At 39.1% G+C, this 22,344-nt stretch overlaps 1 protein-coding gene across 1 annotated transcript; it reads right to left on the reverse strand.

Annotated features, from left to right (window-relative positions):
- Positions 1–2,676: 2,676 nt before the first annotated feature.
- Positions 2,677–22,344, reverse strand: drd4b (dopamine receptor D4b). Its single transcript, XM_041984417.1, has 4 exons — positions 21,785–22,344; positions 20,080–20,192; positions 14,254–14,849; positions 2,677–2,879 (listed from the first exon to the last, which is right to left on the reverse strand). Exons 1-4 carry the CDS (start codon positions 22,028–22,030, stop codon positions 2,677–2,679), a joined length of 1,158 nt encoding a protein of 385 aa, XP_041840351.1. The 5' UTR covers positions 22,031–22,344.

Here is a 22,344-nt window from a genome sequence, read left to right on the forward strand (position 1 = left end):
TGCATCACATGCATCACATGCTGGAACAGAACAATGTGCAGAATCGTACCGCAGTCTGACTTACTGGGAACAGCAATAGAAGAAGAAACGGTGATGTCCGATGTAAACAAACAATACTAAGTGTGTGTATCTTGATTTCCGCGTCTCTTCCTTAATAAAATTAGTCTTTTAAGACTCAAGCAGTGTAATTGTATCACATTTGATCTGCTCTGGTCCCACTAGACGTAACTTTTCTTTTTTTTTAAATAAACTATTGAGTAAAGCCAATGGTGCAATACAAGCTGTAACGTAAACTGTGGGATTACGTTACGCTGATTTACAGCTCAGGTAACAGGCATGCGCAGTAAGGATAATTTCTCTCCGACATTCATAACATGTTTCTACACGCCGATCGGAGCAACAACCAGGATAACCCACCCTTCTCAGTCCCTGAATCTCTTCAGTGAAATTCAGTAAATCCCTTCAGAGCCTTCTGATTGGTACGTTTACATGAAGCATTTTTTTTTATATCACACTTTTAATCCAAATATTTGTTTCCATGTAACTATGGCTAATGACACATTAGCATTTTCAAGTATAAAATACTGTTTAAAAAATGATAAAATGACATAAAGAGTAAAAAAAAGACTACTTAAAAAAATTGACATTGGAGTTCCTTGTAATAAAGGCAGCATTTAATTTAAATTGTGTAAATCTGCATAATTATACGACTGAAATGGTCAGTTGGTGATGGAAGAAATGACTTTGCAAGCACTGCAAGTATCAAAACCCAAATATAAAAATGGGATATCGTTAATCTCAACGTGAGATTTCATTATAGTTAATAATGACATAGTGTCATTATTTGCGGAAGTATTAATTAATAATTTTTTTTTTATTAATTACGGACATATTTAAGTAATTAAATCTACATTTGATTAATTATATATCAGTTTATTTCTAATATTAATGAGACATTTAAATTGTTTTTTTTTAAATATTTATTTATTGATTCTATGTATCTATTTCTAATTTTAATAAATTAATGACACATTTAATTAATTGTTCAGTGCTGTGTTTATTTCATTGTGGCACTTTTCTCCCTCCGTACACTCGGGGACACGCAGCGCGGTGGGTGGTGCTTGTTCAGGCCAGAGCAGCAGACCAGTCAGACACAGCTGGGCTTCTCAACTCGTCTTTCACAGAAAACAGCAGAACAAACTCTGAGATCCATTTCACAGCAACTTAAAAAACTTTGTCTGGTCACAAAACTTTAACTACAGATATGCAGTACCAGTCAAAAGTTTGGACACACTTTCTCATTAAATTCAATGCAACAATGAGTCAAAACCTTTGACTGGTAACGTAACTACAAGTAAACTACAGTCGTCATGTGGGATCTACTACTGAGACACAGAAATCCCTCAGCTCATGACAAATTGGATTAATAAAGATTCTCATCTGATGAAAATATTTGACTTAAATGACTTAAATCTTCATATAGTGTTTCAGTCAGTTTATAAGGGGGCCTTACTGGGTAGGTTGGCAGTTGAGGTGTTTGGTAAACCATATTTAATCTTAAGGGGTTTCTGAAAGTTCATGATTTATTCTCTTCTTTCACTTTGACTCAATGTTGGAGTTTTGTGGCAACTTCAATCATGAGTTCGCCATGAGGACCTGTTGATGTTATCTTTCTATCTCTTTGCTAGAACAGATTTATATGAGCAATCAATTCTGTTTTTTACTGATGCAATTCAAAAATAAAAATTTGGCTGCTTTAAAACAAGGTTTGTGATCACAGCGAGCAGAAGGAGACTGAATGGTGGTATAAATATCCTCTTTGTCATCTTAAAGTCTGAAACAAAAAGCAGACTGAAGTCAATACGTAAATCCAGGTGAATGGAGGCATTTAAATTATCATCTGAAATGAGTTGGGTTAAATACGTAAACTCAAAACAAGCACCACACCGTCAGACACAGCCAGGCTATTAGTCTTCGCTCCCAGTCCTCATGCTAAGCTAAGCTAACATGCAGCTAGCTGTAGCTTTATTTAAACTGCACAGACATGTGAGTGGCATCTATCTTCTAATCTGCTGGCAAGAAAACCGAGACGTGGAACTGTTCCTTCAAGTTTATCTGTAGAAGAATAAAACATGGCTGAATTTATAGGATTCTTTTTCTTGGTTTTTGGTCATGAAGCTGCTTGTCTTTCTCTTCAGCTGAACTTTGTTCTGTCTCTCTGTATCCTTGGGGGCATTTTTGCCCTGAGATTATCCTTTCAGGCAGTTGCTGCTAAGGATCCATATAAATCCCACGGCCTTCACGGGGACTAGCATACTATAACCCCAAGCAAAGGCTGATAGACTGTGTCCTCCTGCAGAGGAAGGCTGAGCAGAGACAGAAATCTTGAGCATCTCTTCCTCTTCATGTTACACAACCTTTTCTTCTGGACAATAATTCACAAAATCAGAAAAAAACTTAAACAAATAAGAAATTTAAAAAAAAAAAAAAGACTCCTTTATAAAAATTGGCCGGCTGTTGGCTGGATACTGTCAACTGTTTTTCCTCTCATAGAGAGTCAGACTTTGAGATTTCCCAGTCAAGAGCTGTAAGCTGCAAACCCACTCAAACCTCCGGCTGACCTTCAAACGCCCTCCTTCAGCGCATCATCTCGGAGTCTGTAGAGGCAATCTTGTGTCAGCAGCAGCTTCGGAAACACTTCTTGAAGAATTTCTTGAACTCTGTGTTGAAGATGGTGTAGATTACGGGGTTGAGGGCGCTGTTGACGTAGCCCAGCCAGGTGACAGTGCTCATCAGAGCGGGAGGGATGTTGCACGTGAAACACAAGGCCCGCATGGTGTGAACCACGAAGAACGGAGTCCAGCAGAAGAGGAAGCAGCCTGCAAGAAGATAATAACAAGTGAGAAGTCACTTTTTAAGATCATGTCATAATCTCCATTTGTGGGTGATCTCATCATAATACTGAGACACTATACAAATGCAGAGAAGTAAAGTTTGTAACTCAAAACATTAAAGCTCATCCACCATCAAATGCTTTTACTTTTCATTTTAGTTGCACGGAGACGAAGATTAGCTTATAAAATAAAAATATTATCATGCAAAGCATTGAAAGCTTATGTTTAATAACTTATAATAAAAACAAAGCAAACTGTAAAATTTAAAATGTGGAAGAATTTTTTTTACTCTAAATGCATACCAACAAAACATTTCAAAACATGAGTGACAGAATTCTGTAATGCAAACTGAGGTTTCTGTAAACAATCCAGTAACAAGGTTTTGGATTTTTTAAAAAAACAGGACCAAGTCCCAGTTTCATAGTTTTAGGTGGGGATTGGAATTTCCCAGCCGCCTCTGAAGGCATCTTACCTGCTTTGCTCTAATTGCTGATGCTTTCCACCTGTGTTGCTCTCTATTTAAGCAGGAGTCTTCCTACTGGTCACTGCCAGATCATCTGTGTTAACTCCTGAACGTTTCTAGCCATCTCACCTGCCTGCGGACCTGCTTTCTCCCGGAGTTGTTGCCTCAACCTGCCCCAGCCTGGTAAATTCTGTTTTTTGCCTGTGTGGATTTTTTGAAACTCTGACCTTTGGATTGCTTTCTAGGATTGGATTTGGGATTATGGACATTACTCACTCCTCTTTGGATCAATAGGAGGACTAACCTGACTTTATGAAGTGCTCATCCCAGACAGAGAAACCCAGTGTTAAAATCCCTCTGTCATTCTAACTCTAACCCCTGGATCAGCAGTCTCTTTTCCAGCTTCCCCGGCGGAGGCTCCTCTAAACAGCTTTCTCTCTCAGCACCCTCACCTGAATTCCATCCCTCCTGCCGGTGCGCTGTGATCTAATCTCTAAATATTAACCCCTGAGTTTTCAAAGTTCTCTCCCCTGTTTTCCTGCGTTCACAGACAAGCCGACCGCTTAAGACCAGAGTCGACAACCCTGAGACATTCCCCTGCACTCAATAAATGTTATTACACCAATCCTAAGGTCTCTGATATATTTTGTGGGTCTAGTCTGCTGATCTGTGAAGTGTGTGTGTGTGTGTGTGTGTATATATAATATATATATATATATATATATATATATATATATATATATATATATATATATATAAAGTACTGTCCAAACGTCTTGACACGCATATTTCTCTTATATAGTGACAGGAACAAGCACATGATTTTCTTGAAACAAATGTAATTACAGCATAAAAAAAAGAGCTGAAATAATTTCAAAAAGCTTGAAAGTCAGCAGCTTTATTCTTCAGCACAGTCCAAACCCTGTTAGACAAGCTTATTTAAATCAAGACTTCTTTGAGGACTTTGTGTTTTACACCATTTTGGTCAACATGTTTTTAAACATGCTTAAAATAAAAACTTGACTTTCCTTCTTTGGATGTTTTTGCCTTTTGTTCTGCTCTGTGTCCAGATGATCCCAGACTGCTTCAGTAATGTTGAGATCCAGACTCTGAATTTTGAAAAGGATCCATTCCTCTGATTTTCAGTCCAGTTCTTGTCATGTGACACACCTCAGCCTTTTTTCCCTGTTTCCCTTCCTTAAGTATGACGTCTTGACAGCCACGTTTCCATGGAGACCATTTCTGATGAGGCTTCAGCTAACAGTAGATGGATCAACTGAAGGTCCAGATGCATCTCTCAGGTCTTGGTTCAGGTCTTTGCTGGATTTGTTCCTATTTCTTCAGGATTTTCAGATCGTGTTCATCTGATGTAGATCGTTTTTTTAAGTTCTGACTCTTTTTCTTTTGTCCTCCACTTGTCCAGAGTCTGCACACCATGATACATTTTCGGCTAACAGCTCTTTGGGAAACACCAAGTGTTATCTTTGGCATTTTTATAGATGGGAAAAAGAAAATGGGAACAAATTGTGTGCCTTTGTGACTTTACCAAGTTGCTGTTATGCTTGTAGACAATCCCTTGAATTAGCTGCTTATTTATGCTTGAATGGTTCAGGTCAGTGTTAAGTGGCTTTAACAAAAACAACACATTCCTCTGTAAATTGTCTCGAGGACTGGATAAAAATGACTAAAAAAGCAGCAAATGCTCCGAGAAAGATGTTCAGAAAGATGGAGTTGCTCAAGATCACTTAAATGATTACAACAGTCTGGCTGCTTGGAAGCTTAATATAAAGAACTGAGTGGTGGCTCTCGACTTTTGCACTGTACTGTATTCCCAAGAAAGTAAAGTTTTCTTTGTATATTTCACTGTTCTTGTAATAAATATACTTCCTCATATTTTTGACTGCTTTCATATCTTTTGCAAGATGTATTAAATAATTAATCCAGTATATTTAGACACGTCTTTATCTTTTATAACACCCAGAATATATTAAGTGATCAGAAATGAATCAACACAGATAAACAGATAATGTATTATCAAAATATCAGAACAATAAATGTTTAACTAACATTAATAATCAGTATGATGGTTTAGTTGCAGCCGACAGTTTGTGGTCTCGCAGTTTTTAATCCATCCGTTTGTAAAATGGCTGCATGGACATTTAATGAGCATTAGTTTTTAAATTCAAGACAGCTGTAGAAACCAGAGGTGATCACAGGTTCCTTTTTTGCAAGTCAAATTCAAGTCTCAAGCCACTTTAAGTTGTAATGAGTATACTGCCATCCAGTCTGCTTAGAGAACTGCATTATAATATCCATGGAATTTAAAGACTTCAAATTCATTTAAAGCTGCCCTTTTTTATTCCTTTGTTTTTTCCTTGTTATTTTTGGCAGTGGAGAAATAAAGATCCCACAATCTAACTTTGTGTCTATGGAAATTACACCCGCTGCTACATCTAAAACAAAATTCATGCTACATCATCAACAGCATCAGCAAGTCTCAGGAATCCTCTCGGGTTGTTGATAACACAGGTCTGAGTGATCTGCTAGCTTTGTGTGGTGAGCTTCGAGGAGGGGATTTATGTCTATTTCCAGACGACTGGAGGAATTTGCATAACATACTACCACTCCAGTGTAAGTAGGACACCTTGCGCTATTTCATAAGATGCATTCAGGCCACTTTTCATAATACCAAGTTAAATATAGAGATTAACACAGATGCTGCAAAGCAGACAATCAGAGACAAAATACTACTTCTATTTCCAGAAAAACTATTATATGTACTATACTATACTTCTTAAAATGGTCAGGAACAACAACTGACATGAGCTGCAAATATGTGAAAAAAAGTAAAAAAAAAAAAAAAAAAGAAAGAAAAGGCAGATGAATCGTCCTTGTTTTGAAAAGGGAAAAAAAGGCTAAATGTTGGTAATTAGCTTAACTTTGGTTTTATCACAGGAAAGAAGTCAGTCAGCAGCAGTCAGCTGCTAATGAAAGAGTAAAACCAAGCATGGTTTCAACATGGGGCGGATCATGAACATGAAGGGGGTCTTCAGGAAAAATAGGTTGGAAATCACTGGCCTAGAGATCAGGGGATGTATGTTGGTTTGCAAAGCTTTAATTTCCTCTTGGCATTTTTAATCATTCATTCATTTTCTATAATCCAATTCAGGGTTCTTTGGCATTTTTCTCTTTAAAATAAAAAAAAAGAAAATAAAGACAATATTAAAAAGATAGTCCAAACTGAAATGGAAAAAGGTAAGAACCTAAAAAAAAAAGAAAAATAAGTGGTGGATTAATATCTATTCACCCCCCAATGTGAGTATCTGTAAAGACACCTTTTGCAGCAATTAAAGCTGCAAGTCTTAAATCTCTGAAAGACTGAAAAGGTTTTCTTCAAGAATCTACCTATATTATCTCCATCCATCATTTCCATTTGTCCAGTTTCCCAGTCCCTGCTGATGAAAAACATCCCCATAACATGATGCTGCCACCACCATGCTTCATGCTTTGCATCATAGTGCTTAATTACACTAACAATAATTAGACCTACTTTAGTTGATTAAATGACTAAACTAAATTAAATAATAAATAAAATATTTATTTATAAATCAATAATTGGTAAACCTTTCCAAACTTTATATAGCTACCAAAAAACTTCCCCTACAGGAACAAGCTACAGCACGAATTATTAATCTGACTATGTTATAAGGCTTTATGTGAAAACATGGTACCAATAGTTCACTCCAACATCTGCCACCCCCTTCCTACATTGATTTGCCACATCCTGTGTACCAGTCAGGAGCTTCAGCCTGTTGGCTACAAACAGCTGAGAACATTAAACATCACTGAACAGCAGGAACAAACTGAAACAAAAATGTAATTCAAGTAAACTGTCATTTGCGTGTGGATGTGCAGTATGTTGTTGTTTTTTTTAAAGAGTGTAACTTATTAAATTAGCATGCAAACCATGCGCTCCATTGTTCTGCTGTGCTCACTTTGTCTAAGCCAAAGCGCCGACACAAAAGATCAACTATTTATAGCCGGCTTAATGCAATTAAATAATAGAGTTTGAGGTACTTGTGTATTGTGACTGATGTAACACACACACTCTTGAGGGCAGACAATATATCCCATACAGTCCAAGTGGCATTGCCCTGCCGAATAAGTAGCTCTATTTTCTGTTTTTGTTTATTTATCAATTTCCTTTTAGATATTTATTCTTCTTTCTGTGTGATTGTGCACTGACTGATTGTTTTACGGCTTGCTGCATAGCAAATGACTCCACGGGAATAATAAAGAGTCCTTGAGCTCCAAGTTTTCTTTCTCAACTAGACTGGGCTGTTTTAACCAAACTAATCTAACCAGGCGAGAAAAGCAACAGGAGAGCATTCCTCACAAGATGACACTCCTGATCCAGCATGCAACACAGCCTGGCCTATAATCACCCCGCCCACTTATTAGTAGTACCGGGTTGGACCCCTTTTTATCTTCAGAACCACCTTTATTCTTGGTGTTATAGATTCAACAAGGCAATGGAAACCTTCTTTTGAGGTTTTCTCCATATTGACATGACAGAATCACACAGTTGCTGCAGGTTTGTCGGCTGCATCCATGATGAGAATCTCCCATTCCACCACATCCCAAAGCTGCTCTACTGGACTGAGATCTGGTGGCTGTGGAGGTCGTTGGAGTCCAGTGAACTCATCGTCATGTTCTAGAAAGCAGGTGGAGACGATCTGAGCTTTGTGACATGATGCTTTATCCTGCTGGAAGTAGCATCAGAAGATGCTCCACTGTGGTCATAAAGGGATGGACATGGTCAGCAACAATACTCAGGTAGGCTGTGGGGTCCAAAGTGGGCTAAGATAATATTCCTGCTGCTCCAAGGCAGGATGGATCCAAGTTTTCATGGTGTTTTCACCAAATTCTGAGCCTAGCATCTGAATGTGGAGCTAAAATGAAGATTAATCGGACCAGCAACATTTCTCCATCTTCTATTGTCCAGTTCTGGTGAATCTACGTTTGACTTCCTGCTTTCCTTCATCTCCAACCAGTCTGTCCCTTCTCCTCTGACCTCTGACATCAACCAGACATCCTGGTCCAGACAACTGCTGCTCACTGGATATTTTCCTCTTCTTTAGACCATTCTCTGTAAACCCTAGAGATGGTTGTGTGGGAAAATACCAATAAATACTCAGACCAGCAACCATGCCACATTCAAATTCATTTAAATTTCCTTTTCTTCCATGATGCTCAGTTTGAACTTCAGCAAGTCATCTTGACCGTGTCTACATGACTACAACCATCGACTTGCTGTCGCGTGATTGACCAATTAGATATTTGTAAAAAGAGAGGTGGGCCTAATAAAGTGGCTGGTGAGTCCCTTCACATTCTCAATAGACTTTACAGTATTTATACTTGTGACTGGAGCAGAAAAGCTAATTCAGTGCCTTCATCTGGTTTAAGTCAGTGTGATGTGTTCATGGTCATGCGCTGAAAGTGGTGCTTTCACCTTATGTCCGACATAATTTGTTACACCGGTTATGAATGGCTTATTTTCATGTTGTTTGTGCACAACACTGAACATGGGTAAATATTAGTTACAGCTCCTTCTTTAAACATAATTACATAATTTAAAGACCATTAAATCTGTAAATCTGCTCTTTTCCTGTTTGTTGTTTGGACAACTGAGAGAAACCAGCTGCAGCTGACAAATTAACCACCTAATGCTTGTTGTCACAAATTTATGGCAAACCACATCTTCGTTTATTTTATTTCTTTTTTATTCATCCATAACATAAAAAAAGAGAGAAGAAATGTTTGTATATGTATATGCGTGCATGTACAGATGTGGACAAAATTGTTGATAACCTTTGGATAATGAAAGAAAAACTCACAATGGTTTTCAACCATGCTTCAACAGATTTATTTTAAAAAATTAAACTCATGAAACAGGTCTGGACAAAAATGATGGTACCCTTAACTTAATATTTTGTTGCACAACCTTTTGAGGCAATCACTGCAATCAAAGCATTCCTGTAACTTTCAATGAGACTTCTGCACCTCTCAGCAGGTGTTTTGGACCACTCCTCATGAGCAAACTGCTCTAGTTGTCTCAGGTTTGAAGGGAGCCTTTTCCAGACGCCATGTTTCAGCTTCTTCTAAAGATGCTTAATAGGACTTAGGTCTGGGCTCATAGAAGGCCACTTTAGAATAGTCCAATGTTTTCCTCTTAGCCATTCTTGGGTGTTTTTAGCTGTGTTTTGGGTCATTGTCCTGTTGTAAGACCCATGACCTGCGACTGAGACCAAGCTTTCTGACACTGGCCAGCACATTTCTCTCTAGAATCCCTTGGTAGTCTTGAGATTTCATTGTACCTGCACAGATTCAAGACACCCTGTACCAGATGCAGCAAAGCAGCCCAGAACATAACAGAGCCTCCTCCATGTTCCACAGTAGGGACGGTGTTCTTTTCTTCATATGCTTCATTTTTCCGTCTGGAAACATAGAACTGATGTGCCTCAGCAAAAAGTTCCATTTTTGTCTCATCTGTCCATAGGACATTCTCCCAGAAGCTTTGTGGCTTGTCAACATGTAGTTTGGCTTATTTATGATTTGTTTTCAACAATGGTTCCTCCTTGGTCGTCTCCAATTAAGTCCACTTTGGCTCAAACAACGACGGATGAAGAAGTTTTGATTTGTCATCGATTTTCTTCCTGCTGCCACGTCCAGGGAGGTTGGCTACAGTCCCATGGATCTTAAATTTCTGAATATGTGCAACTGTAGTCACAGGAACATCAAGCTGCTTGGAGATGGTCTTATAGCCTTTACCTTTAACGTGCTTGTCTATAATTTTCTCTCTAACCTCCTGAGACAACTCTTTCCTTTGCTTCCTCTGGTCCATGTTGAGTGTGGTACACACCATGTCACCAAACAGCACAGTGACTATCTGTAGCTTATATATAGGCCCACTGACTGGTTACAAGATTGTAGACACCTGTGATGCTAATTAGTGGACACACCTTGGATTAACACGTTCCTTTGGTCACATTATTTTCAGTCTTTTCTAGAGGTACCATCATTTTTGTCTACGTCTGTATGTGTATATAAAGTTGTGTGTACGTATGCATGCATGTGATCTGGGATCTGTGTATGTTTAAACTCATTTTATATCAGATAAATGTTTACACTTGAATCATTAGATTTTTAAAAATACACGGGTGGAATTGTGTCTTCCCAGATAGCAGGAACATTTAAGCTTAATCTGGGCTACAGCTAAGTGTTGAGTGGTCCAGATGTGATCCAGATGTCAGCCCTCGGCTTGGATGTGGATTCCAAACATGAGGAGCCAGTCTGGACAGAGATTACAGCAGGTTTGCTGTGGGCCAAAGCTAGTAGTCTTTAGCTGAACTTTGGTCCGTCTGGTTATTTCTTTCTTTCTTTTATTTTGTTTGAATCTACCACCCTGGTGGCCAGCATAGAAACCAAGTGATGCATTTCCAGCCTAGACATAAATGAATTTTGGATCAGAATTCAAATGTTGACATTGTATGAACAATGATAAAGTTAGATTATTTAACCCTTTGAAGAGTTAACCTCTGGCCACCTTCATTCAAATTACGATAAAAACCTGGGCGTAACATTAAACAGGTCAATTCTGTTGTTACAGCTTCATTTTTTGGCCAAATATTTTTCCCTTTCTCAGTTGGCAGGATCTTGAAAAGGCCGTCCATGTATTCATAAGTTCAAGACTGGACTACTGTAACGCCCTTTATGTTTACGTTAACTTGTACTTGCTGCTGCCGATTTTCAACAAGCACATCCATGTGAACACCCCCCCCCCCTCCCCCCACGCTGTTGTCACTCCTTTGCCTTCCATTTGTTTTAAAATCGATTTTAAACTTCTGCTCTTTTTAAATGCTGTTAATGGCCTGGCACCTTCCTACTTGTCGGAGATTTTAATTATCCGTAATCATGGCAGAGCCCTGCCTTCTTCAGGTTAGCTTCTGCTAGAAGTCCCAAGGTCGAGGTACAAACAGTGGGGTGATTCTTGTTTTGTTGCTCCTAGACTGTGGAACAAACTGCCCCCTGACATTCGCATCACTACTGATCTTGGTCTTTTTAAATCGTAGCTGAAGACCCACTTTTTTAAACTGCCGTTTAATTCTGACTAGGACAGTCTTGTTTCTGAGTGTATTTTGTCATTCTTATTTTCTCTGGTTTATGCACTTCTGGAAGGCTCTTAATACCCTGCAGCACTGCAGCACTTTCCAATGGTCCTATTACGTGTTTTAATTATTTTATGTTTTCATGCATTATTTTTACACACTTTTTATGAATGTTGTAAAGTACTTTGAGTATCTTTTAGATATTGTAAAATATCTAAATATAAATCAAAATTTGATTGATTGATTGATTGAATGACATTGAGTAGACGGGGGATTTGGGATCAGGCCTATCAGTTTCAAATATTTAAATGGTAAATGATCTATACTTATACAGCGTTTTTACCCAAAGCGCTTTACATATACGTCACATCCACCCATTCACACACTGATGGCGGAAGCTGCCCCGTCATGAGCAATTAGGGGTTCAGTGTCTTGCTCTGGGCCACCTTGACATGAACTCGACAGGCCAAGGATAAAACCAGCAACCCTCAGGCTACAAGACGACTGCTCTATCCACAGAGCCACGCTGCCTCCCAAATATTTAGGTTTTAAAGTTGCAGCAACAACTAATGGGGATAAAAAATTAAAAGAGTTTGAATTAAAGACTACTTTGTCCAGCAGTTATATTGCAGAATATTTATAACCCGATGATGGACTGGTGACCTTTCCAGAGCTTCTCGCTCTATGACGGTTGAAATATTGAAAAGAGTGAAGAAGGTAAAATGACTGAATGACGATTATTAATGCTCCTGTGTTGTTATCTGTTGGCTGCAGCCGAGGCACTGGACTGTATGTTCAGAGCCATTCATTAGTCTGAATGGTTTTATGTTCTTAAAGCTCTGCGTCACTAAACCTAAGTTGGCTGGAAATCTGATTAGCACTGTAGTTTGCACTTAAATGTGGCAGTAGCAAATGTAAAGCTGAGGATTTATATAGGTTCTGTTTTTACAGCAAACGCAGAATACAACAGATTCATCTGTGAATACTCGCTAGTAAAATAATGCACGAGGACCTCAGCCCTTTCTGCTGTCTGCAGGAGAGAGGGTGTGACTGTAAGATCATGTGTTCCATAATAATTGGATTGAAGGCTTTAAGCTATAATGGCGCTGCATGTTGAGTGACAGTCAGTCAGAAGTGACGCTTTTATCTCCACACTCAAGCTGACCTGCAGAAAGTTTGGCTGCCTCAGGGCTGAACTGGGAGCTCACAAAGTTTGGACCGTTTTATATTTTGAATCTTCCAAAGTTAAATGCAAAAAAATGGAGATTCACATATCAATGATGCTGCTGTAGCTGAAAATGTTGATTGAACTTGATTTAGAAGCAAACACAAGCATCTGCAGAGAGAATCTGCTACAATCTGTACAATTTTTACATAGAATAATATTTAATATTAATAATCTTTATCCTCTGTAGGAGGTAAAAAGGTGAAAAGAATGGTCTGAAAAAGAGAAAACATTTAGTCAGCAGCAGTTGTCTAGACCAAAAAGCCTAGTTGATGTCAGAGGTCGGAGGAGAATGGGCAGACTGGTTGGAGATGATAGAAAGACAACAAGAAGTCCAATCAGCACTGACTCCAACCAAGGTCTGCAGAACAGCATCTTTTAATACACAACATGTCCAACCTTGAAGCAGATGGACTACAGCAGCAGAAGACCACACTGGGTGCCTCCTGTCAGCTAAGAACAGGAAACTGAAGCTACAATTCACACACACTCACCAACACTGGACAATAGAAGATGGAGAAACGTTGCTGGTCTGATGAGTCTCCATTTCAGCTCCACATTCAGATGCTAGGCTCAGAATTTGGTGGAAACATCATGAAAGTATGGATCCATCCTGCCTTGGATCGACAGTTTGGGCTGCTACTGGTGTAATGGTGTTAAGAAGGTTTTTATTGACCCACTTTGAGCTAATTTGTACCAATGTGCTCTGGTTTAACCACCACAGCCTACCTGAGTATTGTTGCTGACCATGTCCATCCCTTTATGACCACAGTGGAGCATCTTCTGATGCTACTTCCAGCAGGATAATGTCACAAAGCTCAGATCATCTCCACCTGCTTTCTAGAACATGACGATGAGTTCACTGGACTCCAACGGCCTCCACAGCCACCAGATCTCAGTCCAGTAGAGCAGCTTTGGGATGTGGTGGAACGGGAGATTCTCATCATGGATGCAGCCGACAAACCTGCAGCAACTGTGTGATGCTGTCATGTCAATATGGAGAAAAACCTCTGAGGAAGGTTTCCACCACCTTGTTGGATATATGACATTAAGATTTAAGGAGGTTCTGGAGGAAAAAGGAGTTTATAAAGTTGACTTTTAACCCTAAACTCACCTGGAAATGATTGGGATATCTCCACAGTTCCTTCGCTGATGGACAAAGTATTTGATTTTCATTTTTCAACCGTGACATGAAAAGACAGGATCAGTGTCTTTGTTTGAAGGCTCAATTTCCCTCAAAATCAAATCAACTAATTAGATAATCAACATTAATTCCATTCATAGTTGTGTTTATAAAAGCCATTAAATAGAAAACATTGCTTAGCTAGGGGAAACATCAAAACGCACCAAATCTTCTCTTTGAATCAACTTTCAGCTTGAACATGCACGAGGACAGTGAAGAGCAAAAACTCCTTTTGAACAGGAAGAAAAACCTCCAGCATAATTTATGCAATAACCATTAATCCCACTTTGTAAAGTAAAGATTTTGTAGCCGACACTCACCCACGACAACAGGCAGTACCCTCATAGCTTTCCTCTCCCTGCTGTTGATCTTGGCTCTCTTCTTGGTGTGCTGCAGCTGGTTGAACGTCAGTGTTGGCACAGAGTTCTCTCTGTAGTGCCGAGGATAAGGAATCTCCTGCTGGATGTAGTCCCCTGAATCGTCCATCCGAGACTGGGCCAGATCCCTTTCGATGATCCTAGGCAGGGGCATGGGCAGAGGTCCCGGGATGGTGCCTGTCAGAGGGGGCAGGGCGGTGGCGACGGCGGCGTGCTGCAGCTTCCTGCACGCCTCAATGCTGCTCCGCAATTTGGCTTTACGGGCCTCCTCCCAACGCCGCAGCCCACGGAAAACCCCAAAGTAGAGCAGGACCATGATGGGGCAGGGTATGAAGAAGGAGCAGACGGAGGAATAAACTACGTAGTTGTTGTCCTCCAGTTTGCACTCGCTGGGGTCACGCTCAGGCACGTTGTTGATACCGAAGATGACAGGTGAGGCCACTGCTAACGCTAACAGCCAGGTAGCAGACAGCAGGACGAGCTGACGGTAGTCCACATGTTTACGGTTATAATTCAGAGGTATGGACACTGCGATGAACCTGCAACACAAAACAAGTTTACATCATAATACTGGGACCAACATCCAATAATCAAAACATCAGGTTCGAATTCATTTCATTGTCTGTAATGGTGATAGCAGATCAGAACAATTTGAACTTGGTTCTTATTCACAAATCAAAACTTTAGCTAAGGAGTGATTTTCGTCATTTATGCATACGTCACTCGCACATGCTCGTAACTGCTTCTACTGGTCAGAAAGCTATGGACCCAGTGCATATTCCAATCAACAGCTTAGCTTTCTGACTGGCTGAAGCAGTTACGAGCATTCATGACACATACGCATAAATTACAAAAAGGGTTGATTGTTTATTTCAGGCTACAAAAAAGGTCCCAGCTGAAGTTCAAAGCAACAACCTTCTTGCTGCAAGGCGGCCACACCACTAAACCAGTTGTCTGAAGGATGTTAGGTCATATTGTAGTCTCAGAAAAATCATGATTATCACAATTATTATGCATTAATTTCCCAGTACTATAAATATGTAAAATCACTAATGTTCCTTATAGGCCTTTAGGTTTTGTATCCTCTGATGCCAATATAACATAATGATATAGAAACAATTAAGTAAAGTAACCTAGAAGTCTCATTCCAACTAAATCCCCTCTGCTCTGTACCTCCCACATATTAACTCTGGATTTCCCTCGAGACAACAGATGGAAAAGGCTGCAGATATACCAGGACTCAGGAGGCTTCCTTCTGTATAATACTAATATTATTGCACACTGACAACTAAAAAACAGGGAATGCGCTCATACAGAGTCAGTCATGTTTAAACATCTAAACTATCCAATAATACATTATTAATAAATGTAATAAAGCTTATTATTTTTATTATTGCATTTATTATCCTTATGGTTATTGAATACATACTTATAATATTGTTCCTGTTACTGCTGATGCAGTATTATTGCAATTATTAATATTGATATTGATACATAGATATTATTTATGTAAGTACATAATGATATACATATGAGGCAGTAAAGGGTGTGTGGCTAAGGGGGTTAGATTGAATAAGGGCTGGCTTCTTGCCACTGTCTGTGGACAGACGTTTTTATTTTACTTTTCCTTTTTTGTACGCTCCTTTTAATTTCCTGGTTTTTTTTTTTGTTTGTTTGTTTTGTTTTGTTTCGTTTATTAGGTCATCTTGTCTTTGCGATGTGAAAATATAGAACAGTAACAGTTTTTTTACACAAACTGCAGAAAAAAGATGCCGGTGCAAATTTATGTTTCTGAGCCTGGATTTAAGGATTTCCATGAATTAAAGCGATCTGTCTGGCTATCTGTATCTGACTTGTTTGTAAAAGTATAACAGCAAATTTTGGCTGAATCTGTTAGTAGAGTCAGCAGCAAAACAGAATCTACCCTATTCTATGTTTCTTTTATTTCCCTACTGGACAAACAACCCTTGGTTTTTTAGTTTGGGTCTTTGTTATTCTCATCTAGGTCCAAAGGATAATCCTTATTTTGTACAATCCCTTGGTATTCCAAACTTCTGCAACAGAGAAAGCAAAGGCAGTATAGCCCCTGCTCTGTGTTGCTTTTCGACCTAAAACTTTAGTGTTTTGGTTTTCAACATCTTGTGGTTTCTGGAGACAGAAGTGAAAACATTTAGTTCAAATATAAAGGGGTCACCAGCATGTTTTGGATGCGGTACCAGCAGCCAACTGTAGGGACTATGCTTTGTGGCACCTCTGCACATTTTTTTGAAATACTACCATTTGGCATAAACCGGACATGTAATATTAACATACACCAGGTTGAAATGAACGTACCAAACCGAAAAAGTACTTGACCAGTTAAACATGTGTTTTTAACCTCTGCTAAAGAGGTCATGTGGTCAGCAGGGTTTGTTACAGTAGCTGTTTATTTACAGGATTACTCCAAAAACTTATGGATGGATTTGCAAAAACATTTTTTCCAAAAGGTGGAAAAGCGATTAACTTTTCGTGTCGGTTTAAACACTCTCATTATGAACGTTTCACAGTCCATAGTTAAGCCTATTAAAGATGTTTGACATCTACGTTTTACAGCTGATTTTTACTAAGTGAATTCATTTTATAGTCATTTCTTTGTCCTCTAGCATGCAACAGCGAACATATTTATAATCTATTATTTACTGGAGTATTTCAGAAATCAATGCTTGCAGTTGAACATATGCACATTATGTACTGTGCATATGTAAAGGATTTATGTATCAAAACACAGTGAACAATTAACTGGTTTTGGAATTAAAATACAAACTGAAATGAACAATAACACATTACAAACATGACATTATACTAAAAATAACCCAAAAACCTACAGCAGAGTGAAAAATAAACCATTACAGCTATAACTTTGCAGCCAGCTGATCAGCGTGAACTCCTCTTTAAATCCAGACGCTTTGTCAGTTTGCTGCTCTGCAGTATTCAGGTGTGTTAACACAATGCCAAGGAGGAAAGACATCAGCAAAGATCTTAGAGAAGTAACTGTTCATACAAGCCACTGAAGCAGAGAAATGCTCCTAACTGACGGGATCAACCAGTGTCGACACAGACAAAAATAAAACAAAAAAACAAATAAAAACAGTTTTAAATGGATCTTTCAGCTCTTTGTTGCTGGCAGCCTGTCACAAACACACATTATTTGTTCCCATTTATTTAGTTAATTCTCTTAAAAACACCAAATACAGCACCGTTAATAAAGAGAAAATCTGATTTTAGCAGCAACATGGTGATCCTCGATGAGCTGCTAGCTGAAAATTTGGCATATCTCAGCATGTCCTTAAAATATTTGTGGAAACTGTAGGACAAAAGAAGAAGTGTTAAATCACAAGCTGCATTTGTTCATCTAACTTCACATCACCCACCACTGCATCATGTTGGGCGTCACCTCACAGACACACCCTGGGAGGTATATAACTCCACCCTTTAGGCCTGCACTGCCCTTTTCCCTTCAAACTATTACCTCCTTAACAAAGAGTACCAGGGTAAGGCATTGCAATATCCTTTCTTTTTAATCTATTTCATGGTGATGACAGAAATTTTTTATGTTACATGTCTAGACATTGTTGTGTATTTTCTCCTGTAGACGCAGGGGAAGTCAGGACAGTGGATGTACAGGCTGTCAGCTGAATTCATATTATTTTCATTTGATCATGCCATTTTCATTTGATCTGTAACTGGAATGACTTTGTTTTCACGCATCCTGTTATTCCCTTTCATGTACAGAGAACATCATACGCCAAGCCATTCGTTCCTTATCCGCTCAGTTTGTAACAATAGATTGGTGCAACACCACACGGGACGTTTAGTGGGTCTTACTGACTGTTCAGTAGCTTTTCGGGACTAAAACTATCTATAGCAGATGAGCAGAATCTGAAAGTGATCTTAAGAAATCCAGCAAAGATCTGACACAGGAGCTGGGACATGCATCTGGACCTTCAGGTGATTGGCACATCACTGGAGGAGAAGAATCTTTCCAGACCTGCATGGATCACCTGTATCACTACACCAGTTTGAACTAAATTTTAAAGTAGTTTCCTAATTTGTTTAAAATATTGATATTTGGCAGCACGTTTCTAGAAGGGAATTTTTTCCCCTGTGCAAGTCCAACTTCTAATGTCATGTAAGGCTATTAACCTGATGTTAGCATGAAGCTACGTAGCAGTGCTAATCTAGTTGGTAACACTAGATCAGTTTTATGATAATGTGGATAAACCAGCAGGACTGCCAACTCTCACGCATTGGCTGTGAGACTCACGCATTGGAGTGGCTTCACGTGTTCTCATACTAAACCTCCAATTTCTCATCTGAAATACACATTAAGAGCAAAACCGGCTAATCAGGAGATTCGGGAGGATTCCCAGTGGGCCGCGTTACTCTTGGGCCGGTGTCCCAGTGAAACCAATAAATAAATGAATGAATAAGTGGGTAAGTAAAAACGGGCTTACGATTTGATCTAAGTATCTGAGAAGAATAAATAGTAGTGATGTGCAGATCAATACTGAAATATATATCCTCCCATACCAACATTTATAGAACTAATTTTTAAGGATAAGTATGCGCCGTAATAAATATCAGCCACTCCGTAAACCAACAGTGTGACATCAGTGAGAATAGTTTATAGAAAATAGATGGATGGATGAATCAGAAAGCCGTCCAGCCTGCATCACACAGAGTAGAATAAGTTTACAGTAAGACAGGAGGTACAATACAAAACATGATTCATGTGTTTGTTGGTGGATTATTGCACAACAATCATATATAATGAACCTTTCAGTACCACTTTAACATCATCAGTTTTGGAAAGTTTAGCATCATGAACCACATGGTCCTCAGTTTCAGACCCAGCAGCAGCAGCAGGTCCATCATCTCGTCTAGATGAGCACTGAGCTCATGCAGGCGGTTTTCATACGTTCTCACCACTGCAATCAGCTGTTAATGAAGGCCCCAAAAAAGGCCAAAAGCCAGTCTGACAAGGCAGACAGATCTAGAGAAATTATTATTGTTGTCAAATTCCCTGCGTTTTGTCTTACTTCCACTTCCTTTGTGTAGTTGAGTTGTTTCCTGTTTCATTTGGATGTTTCTGTTTGTACTTTAAATAAACTATTTGTAAACATTTAGTTTACATTTAGTTACTCCTGAGTGCTATATTATGATTAAATTTGCACAAAATGAGAAGAAATGTGAATTTTGGCTGGTTGAGCAGCTGTCCGGTGAAGAGAAGCTTCAGGTTCGTGAAGCACAGGCTTGCATCTTGGCCCGGGGCCCTTTGCTTTATTTCATGCCCCCTCTTTCAGACCCTCTTCCTGCCAAGCAAAGGGCCACTGGAGCCTAAAATCTATTAAAAATACTTAAATTACAAGAGAGTTTGCCTTTTTGGGTAGTGTGTGTTCAGTGTGTGTTGAAGAATAAATCTGCTCGGAACAAATATTGATTTTAAAGTCCTTATAATTGTACAAACCTTTTCTTTTTTTTTTACTTTAAATAGTACAATTCTCTTTATGTTTACACATCACTGTCTAACACTGTAACATAACTTTTAATAACATTGTAGAAATGAGAAATGGCTCAAGACTTTTGTTGAGTACTTTTTGTTTCTGCCTTGATGGAGAACAGAAGAAAGATTTTACACAGTATCTGGTTCATTTACAGTTTTTTTCTTCTACCTGCAACATGATGATTGCCATTTTCTTGAAAACCTTGACCCGATATACACACACATACCTGTCCACGCTGATGGCACAGAGGTTGAATATGGATGCGGTGCACAGCATCACATCCATGGTCATCAGGCCATCACACATCGTCATGTTCAAGGTCCAAACTCCACCCTGAAACTGCTCAAACACACACACAGGCAAACAGACAGCTCATTAGCTGCCCACATCTCAGTGTCAATATGAGCAATCCTCTTGTGCTGCAGTGGCTTGTAAACATGTAAACCAACACACCATGCTTCCTCCCTGACTTTTCCTCAAGTGAACAGGGCAGGCTTTAACTTTAAACTGCCTTCTCTAATCCAGCGTCTGCATGCAGACCGGTGTGACACCTGGTAGATTACCTCACTGTGTCTGCTGGCACAGGTAACAAGATCACAAATGCAGCTAATTACGGGGGAATTACGGGGAAGCCTCAGCAGGGAGTCTCTGGGATATTTAGATGGGCAGGTGAGCAGGGAGGTAGCTTTTGCATTACAATCTTTAAACCTTCTTTTTGCCTGAAAAACCCGTTTTTAGAATCTAATCCTTCCTCATGGTCAGCGTGACTTCAGTGTACCTTTGCTGAGAGTTAATGAGAAAGTTAGTGAGGAGTCAAGAGAGTAATCATAGCCTCTGTTAATCAGCTTTGAAGGGTTAATTTTGCACCTAACCAACTCACTCCAAATATTAATCATTTTAATTGAGATATCCCATATTTTTGCTGTTACTTCACAACTCAAAAGTCCTTGAAGACAGACGTGTATTTTGCATAAAAAAAATCCCACTTATCTCAACTTGCTTGCAGGCGTAGCAGCTTTTTTTAAACATGTGTTAGTTTAGCCAAGTTTTTAGTGAACATTTTGCTTAAAGTTATTTTGCATGTTAAATTTAACACAGCTAAATAAATAGTGATTAATGGGGATATTAATGTGGTTTAATGTGACATTTTGCCTAATTTTCTTGCATTCATTTGCAATTTTTAGATTATTTGATCACTTTATGTGTCTGTTTGTGGACAATTTGCATGTCATTGTTGTAACTTAAGTCTTTTTGTTGTCTTTTTTAAATCTAATTATCTTTTTTTTTTATAGCCAAAGTAATTTGGCATGGTCAACCTAAAGTTTATTTTAAAAATCTATTTCTAGTAATTTTGTATCCATGTATAATTTTCTATCTATTTATAGTCTTGATGCCTCTATCGGTGGTCTTTTTTCAATCATTTGAATACTTTGAAGGTATTTCTGGGGGTTTAATAGTAACTTCTAGCCTTTTTGCCTCCATTTGGAGTAATTTATGGTCATTACATGATATGATCTTTGTGGTTGTTTTGCACCTACTTTTTGTATTTTATTATTTATTAAAGAAAATTATTTTTTCAACTTATTCTAGTCATTTTCTATTTCGTTGAATATATGACCTATTTATTTATTTATTTGTTTATTTATTTATTTGTGTCTTTTCTTGTCATTTGCTGCCTTCTGTGTTTCTTCATTGTATTATCTACAAATAAATAAGACAATTCTTGGTGGTTTTCTTTTTTCCCCTTTTGCTGGTCTTTGGTTTAAGCCTTGAATCCTGTTGATTAAAAATTGCATCTGAACGTTGAGTTGATTTCAGTGACTGCTGCACCAAAGTGACACTTTTAAGCACAAGAGTTTATTTTAATGGCTTGAATGTTGACCCTTTGGCATGTTTTCCCCCTCCAGTAATCATCCATGTCCCATTCTTACCTCTGCATAAACGAAGAGCGGCAGGACCAGCACCGCCAGCAGCAAGTCTGCAAAGGCCAGACTTACTATGAAGTAGTTTGTTGTCGTTTTTAAAGCCTTCTCCAAGTACACGCTAAGGCACACGAGCACGTTTCCACCAATGACGATCACAATAAGTAAAATCCCGAATATAAGCGCTGGGAAATTGCGGTGTTTGACCTCAGGCTCCGGCAGCGTGTCGTTAAAATCGGTGAGATTGCCAGACATGGTCCCCGGTGTCGCGCCGTGCGCCGCAGACTGACGTGCTCCTTGTCCGACGGAGAGCGGCTCTCTTCGGAGTAGTTCTCATCTATGAAACGTATCCAAAAGCCCCAATAGAAGCCGAAGGGTTTCAGGTCTAAGCTCTCCCGTGAGGACGCTCATCTGAGGCGCTCAGTGAGCTCGGTGCGCTGCGCTCTCCAAGCGCAAAGCAACACAACTCGGTTACAGCCCTTTACATCAGTCCTTGTCGTCCCTCCTTTAAATTTTAGTCGGTTGTTTTAACTTCCAAACTCATGTAGCATTATATGGATCGGTTTCCT

The sequence above is a fragment of the Melanotaenia boesemani genome, chromosome 1 (assembly GCF_017639745.1).
Source record: "Melanotaenia boesemani isolate fMelBoe1 chromosome 1, fMelBoe1.pri, whole genome shotgun sequence".
NCBI lineage: Eukaryota > Metazoa > Chordata > Actinopteri > Atheriniformes > Melanotaeniidae > Melanotaenia > Melanotaenia boesemani.

Bases quoted from the DNA above. Each gene is read 5' to 3' on its own strand.
- drd4b (XM_041984417.1), bottom strand. From the start codon at position 22,030: ATGTCTGGCAATCTCACCGATTTTAACGACACGCTGCCGGAGCCTGAG. The intron at 20,193-21,784 runs GTAAGAATGGGA...GTGTTTGAGCAG, and splicing joins CGCTCTTCGTTTATGCAGAG to TTTCAGGGTGGAGTTTGGAC. The intron at 2,880-14,253 runs GTGAGTGTCGGC...ATCTTCTTGCAG, and splicing joins GGTACTGCCTGTTGTCGTGG to GCTGCTTCCTCTTCTGCTGG.